At 42.4% G+C, this 27,873-nt stretch overlaps 2 protein-coding genes across 2 annotated transcripts; both read left to right on the top strand.

The window, feature by feature from the left end:
• The first annotated feature begins 571 nt into the window (after positions 1-571).
• gtse1 (G-2 and S-phase expressed 1) lies at positions 572-27,532 on the top strand. Its single transcript, XM_074634071.1, is given in 21 exon segments — positions 572-708; positions 937-1,008; positions 1,108-1,165; positions 3,559-4,375; positions 5,057-5,218; positions 5,659-5,794; positions 6,634-7,023; positions 7,855-7,915; positions 8,208-8,411; positions 8,526-8,754; positions 8,980-9,096; positions 9,536-9,615; positions 12,889-13,360; positions 23,030-23,073; positions 23,075-23,163; positions 24,300-24,689; positions 25,498-25,558; positions 25,851-26,054; positions 26,169-26,397; positions 26,623-26,739; positions 27,182-27,532. Coding segments are annotated over 20 exon segments (3,969 nt in total). The 5' UTR covers positions 572-708; positions 937-986; the 3' UTR covers positions 27,269-27,532.
• LOC141766644 (uncharacterized) lies at positions 15,786-19,526 on the top strand. Its single transcript, XM_074633630.1, has 4 exons — positions 15,786-16,037; positions 16,209-16,449; positions 17,199-17,336; positions 19,122-19,526. The coding sequence occupies exons 1-4, from the start codon at positions 15,877-15,879 to the stop codon at positions 19,389-19,391; spliced, it is 810 nt and encodes a 269-aa protein (XP_074489731.1). The 5' UTR covers positions 15,786-15,876; the 3' UTR covers positions 19,392-19,526.
• Positions 27,533-27,873: the final 341 nt, after the last annotated feature.

Consider the following 27,873-nt stretch of genomic DNA (forward strand, 5'->3'; position numbering starts at 1 on the left):
ACAGGGAGAGTATCCACAAATAAGTCATGAAATAAGAAGAAGAAGAAGAGAAAAAAAATAAAAACATTTAAAATATATATATATACCTACATATACATACACATATATACACATATATATACACATACACACATACTGTTCATACATACATAGTTTTCCTGTGCTCTCTGTACTGTTGTTTTTGTGTAATACATATACATATAAACATACACACACACATATATATACATACACATACATAAAAATAGAAGAAGAAAAAAATAATAATAAAAATAATAATGATAATAATGAATAAATACATTTAATTTAATTTAAAAAAGGAAAAAGAAGATACTACTACTGGCTCAGAGATTACTGTACTGGGTTTCTCAAAAAATGACAAAAATTGTATTTAAAAAAACAAAAACAAAGAACTTATAAAATATTTTATATATTCCTTGGAGGGGTGGGTGGGGGGGGGGACGGAAACCTAGAAGGGAGCCCGCAAATAAAGAACTCTCACGAGACTTGCTTCCCGACGTCGCATTAACTATTCAATATCTAACTTTAACAATCTCGCGAGAGTTTGTCACACGCTTCCAACCAATGGCTGAGCGCGTGAGAGTGACGTCAGCAGCAGCGCAGCAGATTTGAATTGTTTGTGTGTTTTGGTCGCTGTTTGAATGCAGAGCAGAAAAGAAGATTTGTGAGTCTTCAGAGGAACTTTAGGTTAGTATTTAGTTTACTGTAATTAAACTGCGTCTCTACCTGAGTCCCGTTAACCAAACTTCATGTTTAAAGTCTCAGTTTAAAGCTAGTTGACTAGTTAGTTAGCTAACAAACACGCTAGCAGGCTAACGTTAACGTTTACATGACGAATAAAGCTCGTGTTTTAGTTCCCGCTTCTTTGCTGTTTTGTTCACAGTCTTCTCATTATAGTTTAATGTGTCGCTGCAGGTCTGATCCGGATCAATCTGTTGAACCAGTAGAGAGGAACCAACAGCGGGATGGACAGACGAGCTTACAGCGGTACGTTTACACCAACAGCCTTTACATCACAGTTAACTAACACCATGCTCACGTGCTTCTATTCACTGCTTTATGATCCGTGTTTGTGTCTCTGAACAGATCTGTTCTTTCTGACTGATGAGAAGTTTGACTTCGATGTCACTCTGTCACCTGCCAGGTAGGAAACACATACTAAAAGTACCACACTGCCATCAAACTGCTACCAAACTAATACCACACTGCCATCAAACTAATACCACACTGCCATCAAACTGCTACCAAACTAATACCACACTGCCATCAAACTAATACCACACTGCCATCAAACTGCTACCACACTGCCATCAAACTAATACCACACTGCCATCAAACTGCTACCAAACTAATACCACACTGCCATCAAACTAATACCACACTGCCATCAAACTGCTACCACACTGCCATCAAACTGCTACCAAACTAATACCACACTGCCATCAAACTAATACCACACTGCCATCAAACTGCTACCAAACTAATACCACACTGCCATCAAACTAATACCACACTGCCATCAAACTAATACCACACTGCCATCAAACTAATACCACACTAATACCACACTGCCATCAAACTGCTACCAAACTAATACCACACTGCCATCAAACTAATACCACACTGCCATCAAACTGCTACCACACTGCCATCAAACTGCTACCAAACTAATACCACACTGCCATCAAACTAATACCACACTGCCATCAAACTGCTACCAAACTAATACCACACTGCCATCAAACTGCTACCACACTGCCATCAAACTAATACCACACTGCCATCAAACTGCTACCAAACTAATACCACACTGCCATCAAACTGCTGCTATCAAACTGCCATCAAACTAATACCACACTGCCATCAAACTGCTACCACACTGCCATCAAACTGCTACCACACTGCCATCAAACTGCTGCTATCAAACTGCTACCAAACTAATACCACACTGCCATCAAACTAATACCACACTGCCATCAAACTGCTACCAAACTGACAAAGGAGGACAGTCTGCAGGACAAATAATAATGCACACAGTACACTTTCATAGACAGCTACTGGAGTTACCCTGCACTATACTCATTTTTAACAGTCTCTTCTGCACTATATTAACTTTTTTTAATAGTCCTGTATCACAGCTGTTACCCTGCACTATATTCAGTTTTAACAGTTTTCTTCATCTCCTTGTGTTTTTATATCTGGCATATTTTTTTGGTACATATTTGGCATACATTTGGCATACTTTGCTCTACTAACTTTTTTAACATGTCCCCTGTGACTGCTCTACTATTATTTAAGGTAAGATATTCCTTTATTAGTCCCGCAGTGGGGAAATTTGCAGTGTACAGCAGCAAAGGGGATGGTGCAAAAAATAAGATGCATCAGCTAACACAGTAAAAAAAAGAGCTAAACAAAGTGTAACAAAATATGAACCATTTAAATAGAAGGAAGTATAAAAATAGGAGCTGTATATACAGTATTGACAATAAACAGACTATTAACAAAATTGCACAAGTGGAAAATGATATTGCACAGTGAGAATGAATGAATGAATGAAATTCCACCTAAAAATATCAGGTTATTGTCAGTTTTTTTGATGTGTAAGTGGTCTATACTAAAAGTACTAATACTACACTGTAAAAAATACTCCATTACCAGTAAAAGTCCTGCATTGAAACTGAAATAAAAGTGTGATGGATGGATGGTAACTTTATTGATCCTGAGGGAAATTCAAGTTTCCTGCATCACAGTCCATAGTGCAAAACATGTTAGTAAAAAGGCAGTAAAAAAGTTAGGAGATATATACAAGGAGATGAAGAAAACTGTAACAGCTGTGATACAGGACTATTAAAAAAGTGAATATAGTGCAGAAGAGACTGTTAAAAATGAGTATAGTGCAGGGTAACTCCAGTAGCGTAGTCTATGAAAGTGCACTGTGTGCATTATTAACTGTCCTGCAGACCGTCCTTCATTGTCCCCCCATGTAAGTGTAATCAGGAAAATACAAAACGTATTAAAAGTTAAAAAAAAAAGTCCCCTGTGACTGTTCTACTTTTAGTTATTATAACATTAGATTATTATTATTACTCATGCAATAATGTAAAAACAGGATTTACTATTGTGTATTGCACAATGAAATGCAGTTGTAGCCTCCTCCACACTACACACACAGAAAATGTATAAACAGATATGCAAGTATTTTTTAAAATTAGAATAAAATAAAACAATAACATCGGCAGTCAAATAGAACAAAGTATATAAAAGTAGCACTAAAGCAAGAAATAAAAAGGAAAACTAAATATATAAACAAGGAAGATATACAGATATGTATGTACATATATGTTCGGGTGTCATCTTTTTGTTTGATTTAACAAGAATATAAAAAACAAACTCAAATGTGAACATTTAAATGTTAAAGTTGTAAAAAATTGAGCTTAGTTTTGGAGCCGTCTTGAGTTTTAGCTCTATGTTTTGAACCATCACTGCTTTGAGTTGGTTGTGTTCCTCTCAGCTGTGATGTCTGTCCCTGCTCTGCAGCTCCAAAGGTGATGAAGATGAGGTGTTCGTGGGTCCGGTCAGCCATACGGAGAAGTGTGTCTCCGTTTACGTGGCGTCCCGGCTTGAGAAAGTCGGCGGCAGTGGTGGTGGCATGCGGCCGAACTGGAGTCCGCTGAGTGGAGATCAGTTGGAGGCTATGTGTCAGGAAGCCCACAGTCTAGCCGACCAGCTGCAGTGCGGTGGTGAACTGAGCCAGCCAGACGGCGAGAACGCCAAGACCACCAACATGACCACAGACGCCACAACTGACAGGGATGACTTCGTCCAGGACGCCGAGTCTAAATTGGGTGTGCTCGATCAGACCGCCAGTGCACTCGATCAGACCGCCAGTGCACTCAGCCCCATCAAACGGCAGACCTTCTGTGTGCAGGACAGTCCCATGAAGCAGCTGCCGCCCGCTGTCCAGCGCCGCCTGCTGAGAGGAAGTAGCTCGAACACAGCTTCATCCACCCGCCCTGCCAACACAGCTTTATCCACCCGGCACTCCGCCGTTGGCACAGCTTCATCCACCCGGCACTCCGCCGTTGGCACAGCTTCATTCACCCGCCCTGCCAACACAACTTTATCCACCCGGCAGTCCGCCGTTGGCGCAGCTTCGTCCACCCGCCCCGCCGCCACTGCCAGACACAGCACCTCCAGCCCCGTGGTCGGGGTCAAGTCTCAGCCCAGGACGGGGCTGCGAAGAAAATCCACGCTCGGTGTCATGCTGCCGAGCAAACCGGCTGCCCCAACAACGTCAGTCTGTTCAACCAGCAAGAGCAGAGTGGAGAAACCCAGAATGCAACCACCGAGCAAAGTAGGAGAGAAGTTATTTTTGTTTTACTTTATTCAGTCTGTCTTGATGGTGATTTCGTGTCGGCCTGTAACAGCAGACCTCTTGTAGGCTTTCTCCACTGCAGGAACTCACCAACCTGTAACCTGGTCCTTCACAGAACCCTTTGAGTCTTTAGTACAAGGTTCTTCTTGTGTTTCCGCCTTTACACTAAATCAGAAGACAGTGCACCTGAAAAATCTGTTGGAGAGCAGACTGCAGGATGCAGAGCTGTTGTTCTTTCTTGGGACGGCTGTAGCTCATTGGTCGTCCTTTATCCGCAAGGTTGGCAGTAGGGATGTGCATTCCTAGCAAAAATACTATACGATAATCACTGGGAACTTGCGCTGACAGAAAAGACTGTACTGAACGTGCCACACACGTTTTACCGGTAGTAACGTTACTACCACGCAGCACCTGCAACGGTTAAAATGACGTTGATGGATATCACTCTCATCCTGTGTCAAAGGGTCACAAAATCCGCCTCCCAACACCTCCTAAAGTTAATTAGCACGTTATATCTAGTTTGTTTAATCTGGACCCAAACTGAAGAGTAAAAACAACAATTTTCTGTTTTACAGGGGATTATGTGTACTATTTCTTGGCTGCGAGGTAGTTGTATGTTTCTATTCATGTCACCTGTCGGCTCTTTTTGTCCTGTTTTAGGTGGTGGGGGGTTGGAGGCAGGGCCCGTCCTCTCGCCCCTCCAGCAGAGCGGGGTCATGTGAGGATCTGCTCTCTGATTCGGCGAGCGTGGCGTCCGACATCAGCGACTCCTCCCTCAACTCCAGCATTCTGGGAAAACGCACAATGGCTCCGCCCACCAAGGTAGCACACTTGTTCAAAACTGATTCTGTTTGATTTATCATGGGGTGGACGGAGTCAACTTAGTTGCATATAGTTGGCCATTAAACCTGATTCTGAAATCTGGTCAAACAGCTCCACCTGTTGGACAGAGTCAGTCACTGCAGCCAAACATATTAAATGAAATTGATGATATTGATTATGTATATTGATGTTTCCCACAGAATTAGATATTATTTGTATGGTAAGGGTAGATACTAGAGCGAGGGGAGATTGTCACATTAGTTAATTGATTGTGAATGGCGTCATTCTCTTGGGCGGATTAAAAAAAAGGTAAATGTGTCTGGGCTGTTAATATACCTGGGCAGCCCGCCCACATAAAGTTTATGTGTGGGAAACACTGTATATTATTCTATACATCCTGACACAATGTGGAAAAATCTGATCATCTTTGTGTCTATCAGGGTGCTGTGAGGAATCTGTCAAGTGTGAAAGCTCCGCCCCTTCAGGGAAGGAGGGTAATGGAGAGGAGGAACACATCCTCATCCTCATCCTCAGTGTCCAGCTTCAACTCCAGCTACTCTCAGTCCCCCACTAAAGGTACGCTAACTTATACCTAAACACCTAGCATCTGTCTGTGTCTGCTCAAGTTACTCTAACAGCTAACAAAATGTTAATGGACAGCATCCCGAGTTTGGGACTTCCAAAACGGAGTCCTACATCAACCACACATTAGCAACTAACAAGTATCCATCCTATATGCTGTCCTCTATATGTTCTGTAACAAAAATACAACATGTTAGTAAAAGAAATTTCAAACGTGACACTTTTTTTTTATCCCCTGACCCAATCCATTACAGTTTGAGTTTGCAACTCTAAGCCCGTCCCGCACTGACATATCGCAAGGCATAAACATAAAGTGATCCGTTACCTGCAGTTAAATCAATTCCAGATCTGATCATTTTAGACCTGACGTGACCAAAACACACACGGAGCTGCAGGTTGCAGAGTGTGTTTACTGCTGCGACCAACAGCAGCCCTGGTTGCTTTTTAATACGTCAGCAGAGTAATTTGCGTAATCTTCACAGGTCTTTAGACCGTAGTGGAAACGCAGACATAAGTTGGCTGAAGGAACCTTTTGGTTCCTTGGAAAGTAGTTCCCGGACTAAAAGTCCAGAGAACTTTTGGTGGAAACCCGGCTAATGAGCTTAAATTTTGAGACTTTATATTGTGAGGTTTTCCTGAGGTCTTAGGTGTTAATTAAGAGGTCCGAGACGCGTCATACTTAGTACGCAGTGAACAGAAGTAGCTGGTAACTGGCTAAACATCCACCAGCTAAATGCTAACTTAAGCTAACCTTACCGGCTAACTGGCCTGCTTCCCCCTGCTCTCATCCAATCAGAACGTGCAGCAGTACAGGTGTTGTTGTCTCCCCTCAGGTAAACTGAACTCTCTGAACCAGAGTCTGAGCAGCTCCATCGGCCCCACCCCCAGCAGCATCAGCAGACCGGCCAATCACAGCAGACTGCGCCGCTCCACCGTCTACACCGCGGCAGAGCCAGCGTCCACCACCGCTGGCCGCCGCTCGCTGTCCACCCAGGCAAGGAAGCTGTCCGAGGTGGAGCGTGTCAAAGCCGCGAGGTCCACACCGCTTAAGAGAGCTGAGTCCACGCCCCTCCAGATGACGCCCGCCAAGAGGGTTTCAGAGAGGATTGCCTCCATCCCCGCCTCCGCCTCGGCCCGCAGCGGATTTATGAACAAATCCAAACCCGAGGCCCTGGTCCTACCGACACCCAGCGGAGGAGTCAGAGGAGTCTGCCAAGGAGACGGTAAGAGCTGTCAGTTAATTCAGTCATCACACATCGTTTCATCCTGGAGCAGACACGAGCACTTGTCTGCCTCGTAGCATGGAAACGGCTTCTGTGCTCTACTGCGTTCTGTCGGTACAACTGTAAAATATATCTTAGTTATAGGCTACATATCTACAGACTAGGCACAGGAAGTTCATTATTATCATACTGTCGGAGATGTGTCAGTGTTTTTGTTCCGCTGCTTTGCACGGAGCTGACACCCGCCCTCTTGCTCGCTCTCATCCCCGGCTCTCTGAAGCTCTGTATGCCGCTGTTTTCTGGCAAAGGCGGCACTGTCGATGAAATGAAGGTCCCCGGGGACCGCCGGTACAATAACCTTCTATTTTGATGTTGATCAAATGTACCCGAATTCACGAACATGTAGGATATTACTGCTGATGTTCATGTGATATTACGTCACAACGTTTGCTGTATTAGCCGTGTGTTTATTACGTGTTTATTTGCATATAGAGCGGGAAAGTGAGATTGAATCACAAGTGGTCACTGGAGAGGCGCATGTGGAGACGCATTATAATTTATAATACCAGGTGTGAACAGACGTACTTAAAACTGTCCACTTGTGATCCGATCATTCAGGACACATGTTAATACCAGGTCTGAACAGGGCCTCCGGAGGATATTCCTGCATATTATTGTCAGGGGCCCCAAATGTAACATCTTCAATTTAGCATGCTAAAGAACAGAGCTGCTAAGTTAGACTTGATGCTGGTCTGTTTGATATATAGCTCACTGTGGTTCTGTGGTAAATAAGGACACGTGTCTTTCTCTCACTCTGTCTTTGTGTTCCAGCTCCAGACGTCTCAAAGATGTTGAAGCCAAAGAGGCTGTCGTCAGTGAGCAGTCTGGACAGGTAGATGACATCACACTCCACCACTACACACCACCGTCACTGTAAACTTTACATTCACATCATTCATGTGTCTGAAAATACCTCAGATTTACTGACAATGCTGGATTTGTTACAGAGAACATTGTAGAATATCCGAGATAAGGTTGAAAATCGACAAATTTTCCCTTTAACACCTGCACCATCTGTCCTGTTGCTCTGTGCTGTGTCTGAAGTTAAGTTTGTTGGGGATAAATTCTCCCTACCTTTCTAACAGATTAGTGATGTCATCAATAAACGCCTTCCTCTCCTGTAGTCTTCCTCAGAAGCCCTCTGCTGTTCCTCTGACGCCCTCTGCTGGCAGCTGCATGTCGCTGCAGGCGAAGACGCTGCGTCCTTCCGCCCTCCCCACCCCAGTGAGGCGCACAATGTTGTCCGGCATCCCTATCGCCACGCCCACCAGACCGCCACCCACTTCTCAATCTGACCCCGCCTCGGCCAGGAGAGAGAGAGGCTGCAGGTGAAATGTTTTAAATCACTGTCGACCAATAGGAAAGCTAGTCCGTCTTACCGAAGCAGATCACCACGAGGTCTCACTCGATCATTTATCGCTGTGTTGTTGTTTCTGTGTTAGCCCCGCCCCCACAGACTCACAGGAGGCGGAGTCTGTTGACGTCACTGAAATCCAGCCCTTCTGTCTGGAGGAGGAGGAGGAGCCCCCTGCTGCCCCGCCCACCAGCCCTCCACAACCTGACCAATCAGAGAGCACAGATCCTGGAGCACCGAGTCAGGGCGAATCGGAGCCCAGCAGGAACCTGATCGAACTGGAAACTATAGAGGAGAGCAACAGCAAGACGCAGGAGGTCAGAGGTCACACACACACACACACACACACCAGTTGTAAGTTTGTGTGACATCACTTTTTATCACATGCCCAGGGGCCAGTTGCATAAACTTTGTTCATAAATCATGACTGACATACAGAGTGCGCTTTGTTCTCGTCTTTTTGGTTTTCTTGGAGCAACTGATGAACCTTCAGTTCAGTTTGATATGTAAAATGTTTGGCTCTCTGTCTGTTCTCTCTTCAGTTTCTCCTGTTGGATCTTCCAGCTCCGACTCTGCAGCCTCAAGAGAAACTGCTCATCGACTTGACCAACACCCCCGTACTGATCCGGACCAGCAGCAAGACCTGCACCACAACTCAGGTAACGGACACCTCACTTTACATATTTATATCCACAAACACAGACGGTAGGTTGTTGAAAATATCACTGCATTTGGGGGAGGGGGTTACCCCGCAAATTGTGGAACACCACAAGCCGCGTAGCAGTTAGTTCTATTATATTGGAGAAAAGGCACACATCTCTACAGCCGATATCTCCAACACTCAACAATTCACACCAAAACAATCTAGATTGATGAATAGCACTACAGGTAAGAGGAAAAATATGTGTTTATGATTTTGGGGTGACCTGTCCCTTTTAAACTGAGAATGGACTTTTCAGTGAAGTAGGTGACATCTTGTGTAATTAGGGAGTAGATGTATTTTTTTTGTGTGAAAAAAACAAAACATACCAGACACAAATGATGTCTTAAAACATGTGGAGGGGATCTTTATATAAAACCTGTTTTTATTTGTTTCAGCAGCTGATCGACCTGAGCTCTCCGCTCATCAGGTGGAGTCCAGAAGACAAGAAGGAGAACAACGCTCCACTCATCAACCTGTCCTTCTGATCCAGATCCTCCTAAAGACCTGGATCTGATGGTCTCTGCAGTAAACTGGACTCAGCTGGTTCCTGTCTTCAGAAACTCTAATAATCATAATCCAGTTAATTTAACGACAGTTTTTATCAGTGAAGTCTTCACTGAAGCAGAGCATTATGTTTTAAATGATGAAAATATTCAAAGGTTGCTGAAGGTTTTTCTGCAACCGATTGTGATTTTATTTGTCTCCGTCTCTTGCTGCTCTTATTGATGTCTGAATAAATGTTGTTAATATCACGACTGTAAACGTTCATGCTCCGCTGTGCTCATGTGCTGCTGACGGCAGTCCAACAAGGAAACCTGATTGTTCATAAATATATCAGAGTTCACACGAGACAAAACTAAAAAGAAAAAAAATCATAAATCGGGTTAAAAAAATGTAGAGAACAAACTGAACAAAAGTTCAATAGTTATCGGCCGATAACAAGGTCTATTTGAAGCGTTCTATTTATCGTGTAGCATTATCTATTTATTTAACTATTGTTAACATCATTGTATATTAAGTATCATGAATGAGTATCATGAATTGACAACTGTTTGTTTTTATAGGTAGGCAACATATTCCACTCTTTCTTAGGCTCAGACACACCAACCCGACATCAAAGAACAAGCGGCGACGACGGCCGACCGTTGAGTTGCCTCACGCCACCTTTGTCTTGGCCAAAAAGTTGCACTCGAACACACCACAAAGACTACAGCCGACGTCCCGTTAGCACGCACGTTCTGCGCCTGCGTGAGATGAAATAACTCTCCACACCAGCAGGCGGCGGTAGTCTGTATTCATCATTCAAAAAGGGATACCGGAAGACCGAGGACGGCGGATATACAAGCCGTTATTATGATACATACATGAAACAAAGCGGCGTTTGCCGATCATTTTCACACCACTCTCACTCAGCTTCATTCCAGATGGCCATGTCGTTGTGAAAATATCTGTATTGGAATGATGAGATGAAAATGAAAAATGAGAAGAGCCTTCTGTGTTTTTCCTCTCGACTTTAGTAGTTGGATTTATTTCTTCACTTCCGTTTCTCTTCTCGTGCACTGATTCAATTAAGCTGAACAGCCAATCAATATAATCAACATGCTGAATCGGCCGAAACACCTCAGACTCGGGCAGACTAGAGCCAACGGTGCAGGACACACCGAGAAAACTAGGCCGTCAGGCGCTCACCAACGGCCCCAGACTGTCCAACGGCCGACCGTCGGCTTGGTGTGTCAGGGCCTTAAAGGCCACACCTTAACGCATAGCAGCCAATGTAACGGATCTGATACATGAAAAATGCATAAAGATAAACTGTATGTTTGAAAGGGTACTGAAGGGTAATGTAGTCATGCTGTGGTGAGAAATGACAAATTTGATCTTGGATTTGTAAATTTGCATTTTTATTACCTCCACCAAGGCTAAGGACCTTGGAAGGAGGTTATGTTTTCACCGGTGTTGGTTTGTTTGTTTGTGCGTCTGTCTGTCTGTCCCTCTGTTAGGAGGATTACTCCAAAAGTTTGTGATGGATTTTAATAAAATATTTTGGAGGGGTGGAGTGTAGCACAATGAACAATCCATTAGATTTTGGTGGCGATTCAGATCATGACCTGGATTCAGGAATCTTTTTAAGAATACGATGTGCCATGAAAAGATATGTGTGTGGATGTGTGGCGTAACATTTACTTAGAGCTGTGGGGATTCAATTAAATAAATAAAAAGCTTAAAAGAATATTTGATCACAAATTTTAATAAGGACTTGTCGGCACAGATGAAAAACATATTTCATACGCAGATTGATAAACACCCCGACGTTCAGAATCAATCATAGAAGTGCATTTCTGATTTTGTATTATAAATGTTCTGGGAATAAAAGACATATGTGTTCACACAACATGTGCTGTGACATATTTACACCAGAGAGAAAGAAAAAAGCGGTAGATGACAGGATGAGAGACAACGTAGTGTAACGTTATACAGACACAACAAGGCTGCTGAATGAGAGAGGTATCCACCGATACGTTACACGGAAACACACCGTGTTAATAAGCCGACCACCTCACGGTACCGCCATCTGTGACCTGTGATCTGTTTTAAAGTCACGCACCTTGGCAGAGGTATGCGCTCTCCGAGACGAGTGCCATTCTAGTTTATTATTATTAGTCAGTGAAACAAGACAGAACTTAATACTTTGGGTGACAGGACATGATTACACTACAGGGCAAAACATGCATTGGGTACAGTGTAAAAGCAAAAGCAAAAGTGTGTGTGTTGAGGAAAGAATGAGTAGATGAGTTTTCCTGGCAGGGGTGGCTGGTGATAACCCAGATTCAGCTACTTTCGGTCTTTATTTTTACATTTTCGATCATGTGTTGTCGCAGAGGTTTCTACAGTGGCCGACATTTCAGAAAACGGGAAACAAAAACGTTTCTCAAAACGTAACTATACATTTCCCAAAACACATGTCAGCACAGCACACGCCTTTTCTCTTTTCTGTGAAAGTAAGCCATCGGAACATTACAAAATCTGATGAAACAGCGTTATCTGGTGATATCAATGTGCTTTCCTACACTTTGACCAGAGTGTACTGTGGATGAACCATTAAGCTGTTAAACTGTACTCATTTAGCAGGTAGCTAGCTTGCTAATTCCACCGTGCTTTCATGCTACAGTTAACGTTACATAACATAAAAAGCAACCACATCAACTGCTGGGCTTTGTCTACCTTACTTTAACATTTAGCCGGACTAGGACTCGCTAGCTATTGCTATTCTACTATTGTTATGATTGTGGTTATGTAAGAGTGCTATAATGGGTCTGTTATAGAGACAAAATATGGTATAAATTCCTATTAAACATTTGTGAATTTGAGTTTACAGAGCTAACTAGGGGTACTAATTACCAGCATACACATAGCTAGAGCTATCTGTTGGTATGCTAGTGATTGGCATAAGTGTATCACAGGCTAATTGAAAGGTTAACAGCTCCTACCAACTCTATTAAATACCCATATACTTTGGGTTTCAGCTGAAAACACTATAAGGAGGTTTAATAGATAAGGCTAGGGTGGGAACGTTAGCTCTAGCTTTAGTCTAGAACAGGGGTCAGCAACCTTTACTATCAAAAGAGCCATTTTAGGCAAAAAAACAAAAATAAATTCTGTCTGGAGCCGCAAAACACGTGAGCATTGTGATGAAGGTAACATAGCTTAGATTCTAAGTACACTAAGTCCTCGACTGTGTGGCTACAAGAGCTTCAAACACCATCGTGAAGTTTGCGGACGACACAGCAGTTGTGGGGTTGATCTCCCATGACGACGAGACGGCTTACAGGGCGGAGGTGACCACCCTGGAACAGTGGTGTCGGAACAACCATCTCTCCCTGAACATCTCAAAGACCAAGGAGGTCATCGTGGATTACAGGAGTGGGGGTTGCACTCACCCCCCAGTCACCATCAACGGCACAGCGGTGGAGAGGGTGGACACCTTTAAATACCTGGGTGTCAACGTCCATAAGGACTTGACATGGGCCACCCACACCACCGCTGTAGTCAGGAAGACCCAGCAGAGACTGTACGCTCTGAGGCGACTCAAGACTTTCAGACTGAAACCACAAATTCTCAGGGACTTCTACCGGGGCACCATAGAGAGCCTCCTGACAGGCTGCTTCACCGCCTGGTACGGCAACTCCACCACCGTGGGCCGTAAGGCGCTGGAAAGGGTGGTGCGCTCGGCCCAACACATCACCGGGTGCGAGCTGCCCAGCCTGCAGGAGCTTTACACCCAGCGGTGCCTCAGGAAGTCCCTGAGGGTCATTAAGGACATGACAAACCCCCACATCCGCCTGTTCTCCCTCCTGCCCTCTGGTAGAAGATACAGGACCCCCAGGACTCTCACCAGCAGACTGAGGAACAGTTTTTTCCCCCAGTCCATCAGACTTTTAAATCAATAATTCATTCGACACATTCTTACACAAAAATATATCTCATACTGTATATACTGTATATATTCTTAATACATATGTTCTTAATATGCCTGTATATGTTCTTAATATGCCCTCGTATATAGTATTTCCTTTTATAATTGTAATGTAAATGTAATATAATTTATTATTTTAATGGAGCTTCCCAGCAAAAAGTATTTCACACGTTTGTACCTGTACAACCAGCGTGACAATAAATATCTTGAATCTTGAATCTTGAAGTATATAGTATTTAAGTCTAATGCAGTGAGGGCTCAAATGCAAATGTACTACGGCGTATTAGAGCCACATTGAGGGAAGAAAACAGAGATTTCCAGAATAAAGTCATAATATTACGAGAAAAAAGCCATAAAATGAGAATAAAGTCGTAAATTTACAAGAAATAAAGTCATATTACGAGAAAAAAGTCATAACTTTACGAGAAAAAAGGCGTAATATTATGAGAATAAAGTCGTAATATTAAGAAAATAAAGTCATAACTTTACGAGAAAAAAAGAAAATAAAACGTAAAATTACTACTTTATAATATTGACTTTATTCTCATAATATTACAACTTTTTTTCTCATAAACTTGTGACCTTATTCTGGTAATATTATGACTTTATTCTCGAAATCTCAGATTTTTTTTTTTTCCTCAATGTGGCCCTAATACTCCGTCGTACCGACGTACCATAGACCTACAACAATGATAAATGAAATTGAAAATGTAAACAAAAAACAGTTATTCATTTCCATTTTTATTAATTCAGGTTGTCAGGTTGTCAGGTTGCTGACCACTGGTCTAGAATGATGTTTCATCAAATCTCTGTTATCTCTGCATGAACTACTGGATAATTGTTGCGAGTAAATTACTATAAATTTGACATTAGTCAAATATATATTTATTTATATATATATATTTATATATGTATTTATAAATTAAGATATATATATTTATATATATATATATATATATATATATATATATATAGTATATATATATAGACTGTGACACCAGGTCTAGACAGGGCCTTAGGTCATGAACCGATGCTTTGCTGATACTTAGCAGATCTGTTAAGTTTTGATAAAGGTACTTCCCATTTTATCAACCATCTGCGTCTGCTTTTTTCCACCAGTCCCACCACTTCCCTATTCAAACATTACAACACACACTTTCAAGACTTTTAAGTTCTAAAAGTACTCTGGCGGACCGTTTTTGTGTCAAATTAATGATTTCTTCAGTAAGTAGCCGTGTAATAAGCCCTTCAGGGCGATGAGAGACCCCTCCGCTATGCGTCGGCGTGCAGCATCGGCCTGTCGGGGATTCTTTCACAACAATGACCGGCTCGCTGTACATTATCCCTTACTTAAGTCTTGTTCTTTAAACCTTTCTTTTAGGACTGTCAACGCGATAATAACGCATTAATGCAAATTCCTTTTAACGCATTAACGCCATCAATCTTTTGAAGGTTGCAGTGGGCTCAGTTTTAAAGCTGAATTTTGGGTTATGTGATCTGACGCAAGTTGTTCAAAATCCATTTATCCAGCGTCTAAGATGAAGTATAACCCAAAAGGATTTTTGCCACTGTACCATGTTGCCCTTCTTTGCTATAAAAGGAAACACAATCTACTCTTAAATGATGCACATCCACAGCGATCAGTTGACTTGGATGCCAGCAACTGTGTGAAACTAAAGAAAAATCAACCTGACAGGTATCACACGTGATTCATCACACCCAAAGCAGCAGTTCAAGATTTCATAGTAACTGCTGCTGTTGCACACATTTTAAAGTATATCTTATACACACATGCCCAAATGTACATCGAAAGTCACTGTAATAATTCCTCCACTCCATACTGGCTGTGAAGAGATCCCTTTCTATAGTGATTTCAAGGTGAATGATGGGAGACAAAATCCACAGTACTCATTTTATGTACATATGACTTCTAAAGTTCAGTGGAAGATGATATGAGGAAACAGTATGAAGCAGAAAATAGCTAATAATCAAGGTGTGCTCCCTCCCTGAAATATTCTGGAATCATAGCTGCAGATGTAACAGGAAGGTGCCAGGAAGGAACCGGTACCATCTGCAATAAAAACAGATAGTATCGGTTCCTTCCTGGCACCGAGTCGTTTCCTTATAAATATGAACTTTAGTTCATCAGTCAGTTTACTGCATTTCCACATTGCACCCAGCAAGAAAACAGGACTTAAGAAACCAAAGTCCTTTCAACGAAGACAGTTTATTACTTTTTTAATATTATAACTAATTGTAAAAATGATTGATAGAGCCGTCTTACTCGGTGCTTTGAGCACAGTCTGCAATGCCGATGTGACTGTTCAATCTGATGTAAGCTGCAGATCTGCAGGAGCAACACAGCAGCCGCAGCTGTTCAGCAAGAATTTCATCCATGCAGTCTTGGGTGCAGATGAAACCAGGTAATTATTGGAAATGTTTTTTTTAGTTTCCTCATATGCTAAGAAGATATTTCTGAAAATGGTACACACTGCGGCTTAAAACATTTTAATCTACAACAGTCATCAGAGAGCATGTAAATAAATTTTTTTATTTGCAGAATGTGTTGTGAACAATCTTACTGTACATTACAGCCAGGTGTCAAGATCCAACTTCTGCCGCCTCCAATGTGCCCTGCAAGGCCAGGATCAGTTAGGTGGTATTACCTACCAGGAGGAATCTGGAACACGAAATCCACCGTGCTTCATTAATGAGGATGAATTCTTTGACCAAAGATTCGACTACGACTTCACCAATCTGACTGCTGTCGAGACTTACCACAGAGGTGGAGAGGTGTACGAACGCCCATATGGTTGGCAGCGTTTTGCCCTCAGGGTAAATATGCTTTTGTTTTATTTGACTTTTAAATCTCAGAATTTCATGACCTACATGAAGCATGCGATATTGACTCATGCTGGCGGCAGATAAAAACTTCAGATCTGTGTGGAGCGATAAGGAGACCTTAAATTAATACATGCACAAACATAAATGTCATATTTCTATCGGGTTTTCCAGTATTTGAGGTTCGACTGGAGCTCGTTTCACCTTCTTCTTGTGCAGTGTTTTAACTGCATCCAACTGAAGAATACGCTCCACCAACTGTTTATCTCTCTATACAACAACTCCTAATATTCACATAACAGTAGTGAATGGAAATGCACATTAATTTGCTTTTTCTTTTGCTGATTTTCAGAATTTATTTTTCCAATAAATTGTGCTAAATTTGAATAGAAACTTGACTAATGAGCTGAAAGACAATAAATTGCTCCATAGAGCTGAGGGGCGACCCCTTTCACATGAAGTCATTTGAGACATTTATTTGAAATGTTGGTTAGTGCAACTTTAAAGTTGTGCATAACACATTTTGCTCTAACCCATTTCTCCTGCTTTCACCTATTGTTGAGGATATCAAGGGTCAGTTTACATTTTGTTTATTTTCATTGCAAATATTGTGGACATTACACCCACATATGGTTGACTGCACACCTTCGTAACGATTAACCTCACTGCTTCCTCATTAAAATGACAATAAAAGAGAGACTAACAGAAACTTGTGATGTTCTGATGTAAATATTTTGTCTCAGGTCCTGGATGATTATGAAGACAATACCTGGCTGGGAACCCGATACCGTAGCACAGAGTCAGTGCCAGGGGAGTGGCCTGTGTCCTACCATGGGACGTCAAAGAAAGGTGCTGGCGGCATCATCGAAGAATACTTCAAGGTTTGATGGTTTTATTATATATCAGTTATTACCAGTGGTAAATGTTATATGCAGTAGAATGCAACACCTTCACAACTGCATACACTGTTACACCCAGTGGGCAACCTCCGGCACTGAAAAGTGAAGCCAATGCGGAACGCCTTTAACCTGCATTCTTTCTAACAGCCAGCAGGGGGCGACTCCTCTGGTTGCAAAAAGAAGTCTGATTGCATAGAAGTCTAGGAGAAAATGAGCCTACTTCTCACTTGATTTATTACCTCAGTAAACATTGTAAACATGAGTTTATGGCCTCAATTGCTAGTTTCAAGTCTTCTTCAATACAGCAAGATGTTCATTTAGTAAATTATGGTGCCATTTAGAGTCAAATAGACCATAAAGCAGAGGATGCTTTAGGGTGTGGCTACCTTGTGATTAACAGGTCACTACCACGGCGTTGTCTGTGTTTTCGTCTTAGAACTTTAACCCTTTCTTAGTGTGTTTTCAGGTCATGAAAGTTAATTATAACCTTTTTGGTCACCTAAAAATGTCTTGTTCAGTGTTCAGAGATATTTACAATTGCATTTAGACTAGTGGTAATTACCTTGTGACTAATCAGAATTTTTATTACAAATATCTATAACGTCATTCTGAGTAGTGAAAACGACAGTTAGAGATATCTGTAATTCAGTTCTGACTATCCTAGATAACAGTTACAGATATCTCACGCGTCATTATGAAGTCAGGATTGTTGTGCATAACGTTGCTCATGCAAGTTGGAAAATATATATGGAAAGATATTAACAGATTCATCCCGCCCCCTTCTGACGTAATTACAGATATCTGCAACATCATTTCGCCTAGTCAAAACTCTAATTCAATATATCACTAATTACAATTTGACTATCTGTAACTCCAGTGTGAGATATCTACAACATAATTTTTATAGTCACAATTCCAGTTCAAGATATCTACAACGTCATTCTGACTAGTCAAAATTTAATTTTATATATCTAAAAAGAACAATGTAGATATCTTCAATTGAGGGGAATCAAAGATATCTGGAACTGGAATTATGTCCAGTCAGAATTCCGCTGCGGATATCCGCAATGTGAATTACGGATATCAAGGGTCAGTTTTATTTTGGTGTTTTTGGTTTATTTTCATTGCAAAATTGTGGACATTACACCCACATATGATCGACTGCACAACGATTAACCTCCGCAAGATTTCCGCAACTGAATTATGCATATCTGCAATAACAACCTCCATACACATGAATGGCAAAAGTAGTTTAAATCGTACTAGTAAAAATGTAATGACGGATATCTAAAACTAGAGTTTTGCCTAGTCAAAATAGAATTACAGCTATCTTGAATTGGAGTTTTGATTAGACAAAATTATGTTGCAGATATCTCTAATGAATATCCTGTCTAAATATTAAATGTTAAAACGGCTTGCCATAAACTAAAGGCTTCAAAACTGTAGTCCACAAACCAATTTGTGACTGTGTCCCCTTCTGATATGCAGTCTATGGTTACACATAATTATGGTATGACACATGAGGCCCTATGTAGTTTGGTATTTCCCTTGACATTGAAATTCGCTTTGCCCGCTTATGTGGTATTTTTGTGGTGCAAACAGGTGGGATAGAATGACCTCCTGTCTTTGTTTAGAGTAACTCTACTCAATAGATATGGTTTTAAAGAAAATGTTTGCAAACCATCACAAAAAAGTTTTTATCCAGAGAAGAGTTAAAGACAATGTACGACTAACATTAACGATTCTAATTCTTACTTCTTTTAACAGCCTGGCCCTCGTGAGCTTTATGGCAGGGGGATTTATTCTACTCCATACTTGCGTGTGGCGATCCCTTACGCCAAAACATACACCTGCCCGGCGAACGGCAAGACGTACAGTGTGATTCTGCAGAATCGTATCAACCCCACGTACCGGGAGAAACACAGAGACGGGAAGTACTGGCTGGTTCGCATCGATGAAGGAACGTCAAAGGAAGAAGAGCAGAAGATGGTCCAAAGGGCCATCCGTCCTTATGGCCTTCTTCTGAAAGAGGTCTAACAGGGTGTGAACGGTCACAAAACAACCTAAAAAGTGATTACTTATTTGTTCCCTTTGCTTTATTTTGAAATGCAAGAGAGTGTGTCGTCTTTGAAGCATAAAGTAGTCCCTGCAAAATACTCTCAGATGTAGACAGATGTAGTTGTCTCATTTATATATATAGATGAATATCTTGCTGCACTGAAATTTCTTCTTCCTTTGCTCTATTTTTTCATTTTACATTTAATAAACAGAATTTTAAACAAATGTGTTGTCAATGCCTCTCCATACCAAAGAGAACACAGCGGGTAAATGTTTCATTGTATTTTGGCTTTTCCATTTAGCAGAAGCATGAAAAGCTGTCCTTTAGAATTGTCTCCAACATCCAAATTAAAGAATACAGTATTGGTATTTTTTAGGGCTGTTAAATTAAACGGAATAATAATAATGCGGTAATGCAAATTCATTTTAAGGCCACTAATTTCTTTGATGCAATTGATATTTCGGAGTTTGTAGCGGGCTCAGTTTTAAAACTAGAGTAAAGATACTGGTATCATATGAAACTAGAAAATCTAAAGAATCTATTGGTACCAACCATGTCATACTAGCGTGTCAAGAAGGAGGCTAAATAATGCTCCAAATTTACGCAAAAGTTTGGCTAGGAAAAACTGGCATGGACAATCATGCGATTTGCATTGAAGCCAGAAGAAATTTGAATAAAAGTAGGGCTGCCAATCGAAAATATAAAATAAATTAAAATATTTCCTCTGGGGGCTAAAAGAAGTCTGATTATATACAAGTCTATATACTATACATTTTAAAGTATATCTTATACACACATGTCCAAATGAACTGGCCAGCGTTATTCACAGGGAGCGTGAACCAGATAAATGTTTAACATTTCTTTACTATTAAGACTGCTAAAATATACATCCATATGACGTTTGTCGTGCTTAAATACAAGGTGCAAATTCTTAGTATCGATACAATAGATTATTACCATGCAAATCAATTTTAAATCGATATACAGTACGTCTCCCGTGAAGGACAACTTGCAAGTACCTATCGATAGTTGAATTGTAGGAAGATAAATCGATACATCGATGTAGTAGATGAATTGGTACTCCCCTACTGCTCATGAGATTGCTGTCAGGCCCTCTGCCTCATCCTAGCCAGCAAGCCCTCTCTCTCTCTCTGTGTGTGTGTGTGTGTGTGCTGTGCTTGATTGCAGGAGTGGACTCAGGTGTGCAGGGGTTTTGCTGCAGCTGCAAATGGTCATCAATCTACTCTACTACAAATACTTGTCTTCAACTTCACCACGCTGCCAGATCGTAGACTCTGTTCCCACAGTCAGTCTAGTTCAAGCCTCTTATCTGAAAATCTTTTGTCTGTTTTTGTATGATTATCTCATACCTGTTTTTTCCTCTGCCGACAGCAGCACTCGGCCCAATTCCTGCCTCCATTCCACTCCTGCCTAGCATACCTCTCTGGACTCAGCATACAGCTCTGGATCTCTGGACTCAGCACACAGCTCTGGATCTCGGGACTCAGCACACAGCTCTGGATCTTGGGACACAGCTTCCCCCACCTCTGCCAGCAAACTCACCTGCCTTGCTCTACCCAGTTCTCGCCATAAGAAATTAAGTATTGTAAATAAATAATTTCTTTGCATCTATTACCTGCCTCAGTCTCTGTGTTCTGCACTTGGGTTCACTAAATTAGCCACGCCTAACAATTGCCAAGTCTCTGGGTCATGAAAAATCCAAGGCCCTTTCTCTGTTCCATACCTTCACTGGCTGTGAAACAGCATCTACATATGGGATACCTGCAATGCCTATGATATGGCAACAGAGACCTTCTTGGCTCTGTCAAAGGCTCCAAAAAGCATTCCAGAAGAAATCATTTCCGTTGTAGAGCACGATGATGGACGGGGGTGAAAAAAATAAAAAGGACACGGCTGCATGTGGTGGGGCACCAGCACGCAGAAAGGTTTCTAGCATGTAGAGCAGCCTATATGGTACTGCTTCATGTTTTCTCAATTTTTCAAGGCTCCAAACTGTTCAAGTGTACCAAGTTTCATGCCTTTATGACAAAGTGAACATCATTTTCACATATCACCTGGAATATAACCCATTGCTACTGAATCGGGGCCTCATCAGTTGTAACATGTTTATATTGACAATGAGGTAAGAGTGGGAAAACTAACTTAATTTCTTAGTACAGTTTTTTGAGATTTTGTGTTTCTGCTGCTAAGAAAGCCATTTACAAACGGCCCCAATAACAGAATCCAATGCAAAGTTCTGAACATTCCATCAGATACAAACTGCACAAAGTTACGTTTATTCTGATAAATGTTATTTTTGTTATTCATGTAATATATCATTTTAACGCCGTTTTTGTGCTCTTTATGCTGGAACTATCCATGGGCATATCCGATATATATGAAGTTAGTTATAAGGGCATTTGGAGTGGCATTCAGAATTTGCCCCATTGCAGCATTAGAGGTCAAAGGTCAAATTCTCTTGACCTCAGTGTGATGACAATGTGACTGAGGGATAGATTATAGTCTAAGCTTTACAACGACATATGACTTCATGATATTGTGTGTTGGTTACCCTCTTTTATACTGGATCTACGTATGTGGAAAATGGTCGAAAAAAGATGGGAACACTTTAATGATGGAGGGATGAAAAAAGGAGTGATAGCACATAGAAAGCTACCATTGCTGCAATGCTATCAGGCATTTTCCAACACTAGGTACATAGACCTTTAAAAATATCACTATGAGACTTGGTCCCTCCAAAGTGGCACGACCAACCCCCTGGCTCATGGACTAGGTGTCCAAACTTAAACTTTCTCAAAAAGTATATGAGTCTTTTAATTTAAGACGGTATCTTAATGACTGAGTTTAGCGCCGTACACTTGAATCTGCAGTAAGCTGATTTTAACACTATTAAATTTCACTCACCAGTGAAAATCACTCCTGATGGATAACAGTGGTGTTGGGCCTTGGACTGAAGAATTGTAAAAGTACATCACTGAGGTGACTTACAGTTTTCTTGGACCTTGGTCGTCTCTTGTGAGAGAGAAAATGCCTGCTCACACTATGTAGAGACAAATAAACTGAGCACCTTTTGGGCATGGACCAGTGAGCTACCTTTGGGTCTGAGAAATGAAGCCAATGCAGAAGTGTCTTAAACTTGCATTCTTTCTAACAGCCAGCAGGGGGCAACTCCTCTGGGGGCAAAAAGAAGTCTGATTGTATAGAAGTCTATGAGAAAAGTAGTCTTGCATATAGTTGGCCATTTAACCTGATTCTGAAATCTGGTCAAACAGCTCCACCTGTTGGACAGAGTCAGTCACTGCAGCCAAACATATTAAATGAAATTGATGATATTGATTATGTATATTGGTGTTTCCCACAGAACTAGATTATATTTGTATGGGAGGGGTAGATACTAGAGCGAGGGGAGATTGTCACATTAATTGATTGTGAATGGCGTCGTTCTCTTGGACGGATTAAAAAAAAGGTAAATGTGTCTGGGCTGTTAATATACCTGGGCGGCCCGCCCACATAAAGTTTATGTGGGAAACACTGTATATTATTCTAAACATCCTGACACAATGTGGAAAAATCTGATCATCTTTGTGTCCATCAGGGTGCTGTGAGGAATCTGTCAGGTGTGAAAGCTCCACCCTTCAGGGAGGAGGGTGATGGAGAGGAGGAACACATCCTCATCCTCATCCTCAGTGTCCAGCTTCAACTCCAGCTACTCTCAGTCCCCCGCTAAAGGTACGCTAACTTATACCTAAACACTTAGCATCTGTGGGCGGCTGTGGCTCAGAGGGTAGAGCAGGTTGTCCACCAATCGGAAGGTCGGTGGTTCGATCCCCGGCTGCTCCGGGTCACATGTCGATGTGTCCTTCAGCAAGACACTTAACCCCAAATTGCTCCCGAAGGCATAGCCATCGGTGTGTGAAAGAGTATTTAGATTAGATCCTGATCGACAAAGTTGGCACCTTAGTAGCCTCTGCCATCAGTGTATGAATGTGTGTGTGAATGGGTGAATACTGACATCTAGTGTAAAGCGCTTCGAGTGGTCGGAAGACTAGAAAAGTGCTATATAAATGCAAGTCCATTTACCATCTGTCTGTGTACCCTGCTAAAGTTACTCTGTGACAGCATCCCGAGTTTGGGACTTCCAAAACGGAGTCCTACATCAACCACACATTAGCAACTAACAAGTATCCATCCTATATGCTGTCCTCTATATGTTCTGTAACAAAAATACATGTTAGTAAAAGAAATTTCAAACGTGACACTTTTTTTTTATCCCCTGACCATTACAGTTTGAGTTTGCAACTCTAAGCCCGTCCCGCACTGACATATCGCAAGGCATAAACATAAAGTGATCCGTTACCTGCAGTTAAATCAATTCCAGATCTGATAATTTTAGACCTGACGTGACCAAAACACACACGGAGCTGCAGGTTGCAGAGTGTGTTTACTGCTGCGACCAACAGCAGCCCTGGTTGCTTTTCAATACGTCAGCAGAGTAATTTGCCTAATCTTCGCAGGTCTTTAGACCGTGGTGGAAACGCAGACATAAGTTGGCTGAAGGAACCTTTTGGTTCCTTGGAAAGTAGTTCCCGGACTAAAAGTCCAGAGAACTTTTGGTGGAAACCCGGCTAATGAGCTTAAATTTTGAGACTTTATATTGTGAGGTTTTCCTGAGGTCTTAGGTGTTAATTAAGAGGTCCGAGATGCGTCGTACTTAGTACGCAGTGAACAGAAGTAGCTGGTAACTGACTAAACATCCACCAGCTAAATGCTAACTTAAGCTAACCTTACCGGCTAACTGCCCTGCTTCCCCCTGCTCTCATCCAATCAGAACGTGCAGCAGTACAGGTGTTGTTGTCTCCCCTCAGGTAAACTGAACTCTCTGAACCAGAGTCTGAGCAGCTCCATCGGCCCCACCCCCAGCAGCATCAGCAGACCGGCCAATCACAGCAGACTGCGCCGCTCCACCGTCTACACCGCGGCAGAGCCAGCGTCCACCACCGCTGGCCGCCGCTCGCTGTCCACCCAGGCAAGGAAGCTGTCCGAGGTGGAACGTGTCAAAGCCGCGAGGTCCACACCGCTTAAGAGAGCTGAGTCCACACCCCTCCAGATGACGCCCGCCAAGAGGGTTTCAGAGAGGATTGCCTCCATCCCCGCCTCCGCCTCGGCCCGGAGCGGATTTATGAACAAATCCAAACCAGAGGCCCTGGTCCTACCGACACCCAGCGGAGGAGTCAGAGGAGTCTGCCAAGGAGACGGTAAGAGCTGTCAGTTAATTCAGTCATCACACATCGTTTCATCCTGGAGCAGACACGAGCACTTGTCTGCCTCGCAGCATGGAAACTGCTTCTGTGCTCTACTGTGTTCTGTCGGTACAGCTGTAAAATATATCTTGGTTATAGCCTACATATCTACAGACTAGGCACAGGAAGTTCATTATTATCATACTGTCGGAGATGTGTCGGTGTTTTTGTTCCACTGCTGACACCCGCCCACTTGCTCGCTCTCATCCCCGGCTCTCTGAAGCTCTGTATGCCGCTGTTTTCTGGCAAAGGCGGCACTGCTGATGAAATGAAGGTCCCCGGGGACCGCCGGTACAATAACCTTCTATTTTGATGTTGATCAAATGTACCCGAATTCACGAACATGTAGGATATTACTGCTGATGTTCATGTGATATTACGTCACAACGTCTGCTGTATTAGCCGTGTGTTTATTTGCATATAGAGCGGGAAAGTGAGATTGGATCACAAGTGGTCACTGGAGAGACGCATGTGGAGACGCATTATAATTTATAATACCAGGTGTGAACAGACGTACTTAAAACTGTCCATTTGTGATCCGATCATTCAGGACACATGTTAATACCAGGTCTGAACAGGGCCTCTGGAGGATATTCCTGCATATTATTGTCAGGGGCCCCAAATGTAACATCTTCAATTTAGCATGCTAAAGAACAGAGCTGCTAAGTTAGACTTGATGCTGGTCTGTTTGATATATAGCTCACTGTGGTTCTGTGGTAAATAAGGACACGTGTCTTTCTCTCACTCTGTCTTTGTGTTCCAGCTCCAGACGTCTCAAAGATGTTGAAGCCAAAGAGGCTGTCGTCAGTGAGCAGTCTGGACAGGTAGATGACATCACACTCCACCACTACACACCACCGTCACTGTAAACTTTACATTCACATCATTCATGTGTCTGAAAATACCTCAGATTTACTGACAATGCTGGATTTGTTACAGAGAACATTGTAGAATATCCGAGATAAGGTTGAAAATCGACAAATTTTCCCTTTAACACCTGCACCATCTGTCCTGTTGCTCTGTGCTGTGTCTGAAGTTAAGTTTGTTGGGGATAAATTCTCCCTACCTTTCTAACAGATTAGTGATGTCATCAATAAACGCCTTCCTCTCCTGTAGTCTTCCTCAGAAGCCCTCTGCTGTTCCTCTGACGCCCTCTGCTGGCAGCTGCATGTCGCTGCAGGCGAAGACGCGGCGTCCTTCTGCCCTCCCCACCCCAGTGAGGCGCACAATGTTGTCCGGCATCCCTATCGCCACGCCCACCAGACCGCCACCCACTTCTCAATCTGACCCCGCCTCGGCCAGGAGAGAGAGAGGCTGCAGGTGAAATGTTTTAAATCACTGTCGACCAATAGGAAAGCTAGTCCGTCTTACCGAAGCAGATCACCACGAGGTCTCACTCGATCATTTATCGCTGTGTTGTTGTTTCTGTGTTAGCCCCGCCCCCACAGACTCACAGGAGGCGGAGTCTGTTGACGTCACTGAAATCCAGCCCTTCTGTCTGGAGGAGGAGGAGGAGCCCCCTGCTGCCCCGCCCACCAGCCCTCCACAACCTGACCAATCAGAGAGCACAGATCCTGGAGCACCGAGTCAGGGCGAATCGGAGCCCAGCAGGAACCTGATCGAACTGGAAACTATAGAGGAGAGCAACAGCAAGACGCAGGAGGTCAGAGGTCACACACACACACACACACACACCAGTTGTAAGTTTGTGTGACATCACTTTTTATCACATGCCCAGGGGCCAGTTGCATAAACTTTGTTCATAAATCATGACTGACATACAGAGTGCGCTTTGTTCTCGTCTTTTTGGTTTTCTTGGAGCATCTGATGAACCTTCAGTTCAGTTTGATATGTAAAATGTTTGGCTCTCTGTCTGTTCTCTCTTCAGTTTCTCCTGTTGGATCTTCCAGCTCCGACTCTGCAGCCTCAAGAGAAACTGCTCATCGACTTGACCAACACCCCCGTACTGATCCGGACCAGCAGCAAGACCTGCACCACAACTCAGGTAACGGACACCTCACTTTACATATTTATATCCACAAACACAGACGGTAGGTTGTTGAAAATATCACTGCATTTGGGGGAGGGGGTTACCCCGCAAATTGTGGAACACCACAAGCCGCGTAGCAGTTAGTTCTATTATATTGGAGAAAAGGCACACATCTCTACAGCCGATATCTCCAACACTTAACAATTCACACCAAAACAATCTAGATTGATGAATAGCACTACAGGTAAGAGGAAAAATATGTGTTTATGATTTTGGGGTGACCTGTCCCTTTAAAACTGAGAATGGACTTTTCAGTGAAGTAGGTGACATCTTGTGTAATTAGGGAGTAGATGTATTTTTTTTGTGTGAAAAAAACAAAACATACCAGACACAAATGATGTCTTAAAACATGTGGAGGGGATCTTTATATAAAACCTGTTTTTATTTGTTTCAGCAGCTGATCGACCTGAGCTCTCCGCTCATCAGGTGGAGTCCAGAAGACAAGAAGGAGAACAACGCTCCACTCATCAACCTGTCCTTCTGATCCAGATCCTCCTAAAGACCTGGATCTGATGGTCTCTGCAGTAAACTGGACTCAGCTGGTTCCTGTCTTCAGAAACTCTAATAATCATAATCCAGTTAATTTAACGACAGAGTTTTTATCAGTGAAGTCTTCACTGAAGCAGAGCATTATGTTTTAAATGATGAAAATATTCAAAGGTTGCTGAAGGTTTTTCTGCAACCGATTGTGATTTTATTTGTCTCCGTCTTGCTGCTCTTATTGATGTCTGAATAAATGTTGTTAATGTCACGACTGTAAACGTTCATGCTCCGCTGTGCTCATGTGCTGCTGACGGCAGTCCAACAAGGAAACCTGATTGTTTATAAATATATCAGAGTTCACTCGAGACAAACCTACAAAGAAAAATATCATAAATCAGGTTAAAAAAATGTAGAGAACAAACTGAACAAAAGTTCAATAGTTAGTTATCGGCCGATAACAAGGTCTATTTGAAGCGTTCTATTTATCGTGTAGAATTATCTATTTATTTAAATATTGTTAACATCATTGTATATTAAGTATCATGAATTGACAACCGTTTGTTTTTATAGGCAGGCAACATATTCCACTCTCTTTCTTAGGCCCAG

This window comes from Sebastes fasciatus, chromosome 4 (genome assembly GCF_043250625.1).
Source record: "Sebastes fasciatus isolate fSebFas1 chromosome 4, fSebFas1.pri, whole genome shotgun sequence".
NCBI classification, from domain to species: domain Eukaryota; kingdom Metazoa; phylum Chordata; class Actinopteri; order Perciformes; family Sebastidae; genus Sebastes; species Sebastes fasciatus.

Coding starts and splice junctions, on each gene's coding strand:
- LOC141766644 (XM_074633630.1), top strand. CDS start 15,877: ATGATTGATAGAGCCGTCTTACTCGGTGCTTTGAGCACAGTCTGCAAT. Junction 16,038..16,208: donor TTGGGTGCAGATGAAACCAG/GTAATTATTGGA, acceptor TGTACATTACAG/CCAGGTGTCAAGATCCAACT. Junction 16,450..17,198: donor GGCAGCGTTTTGCCCTCAGG/GTAAATATGCTT, acceptor ATTTTGTCTCAG/GTCCTGGATGATTATGAAGA.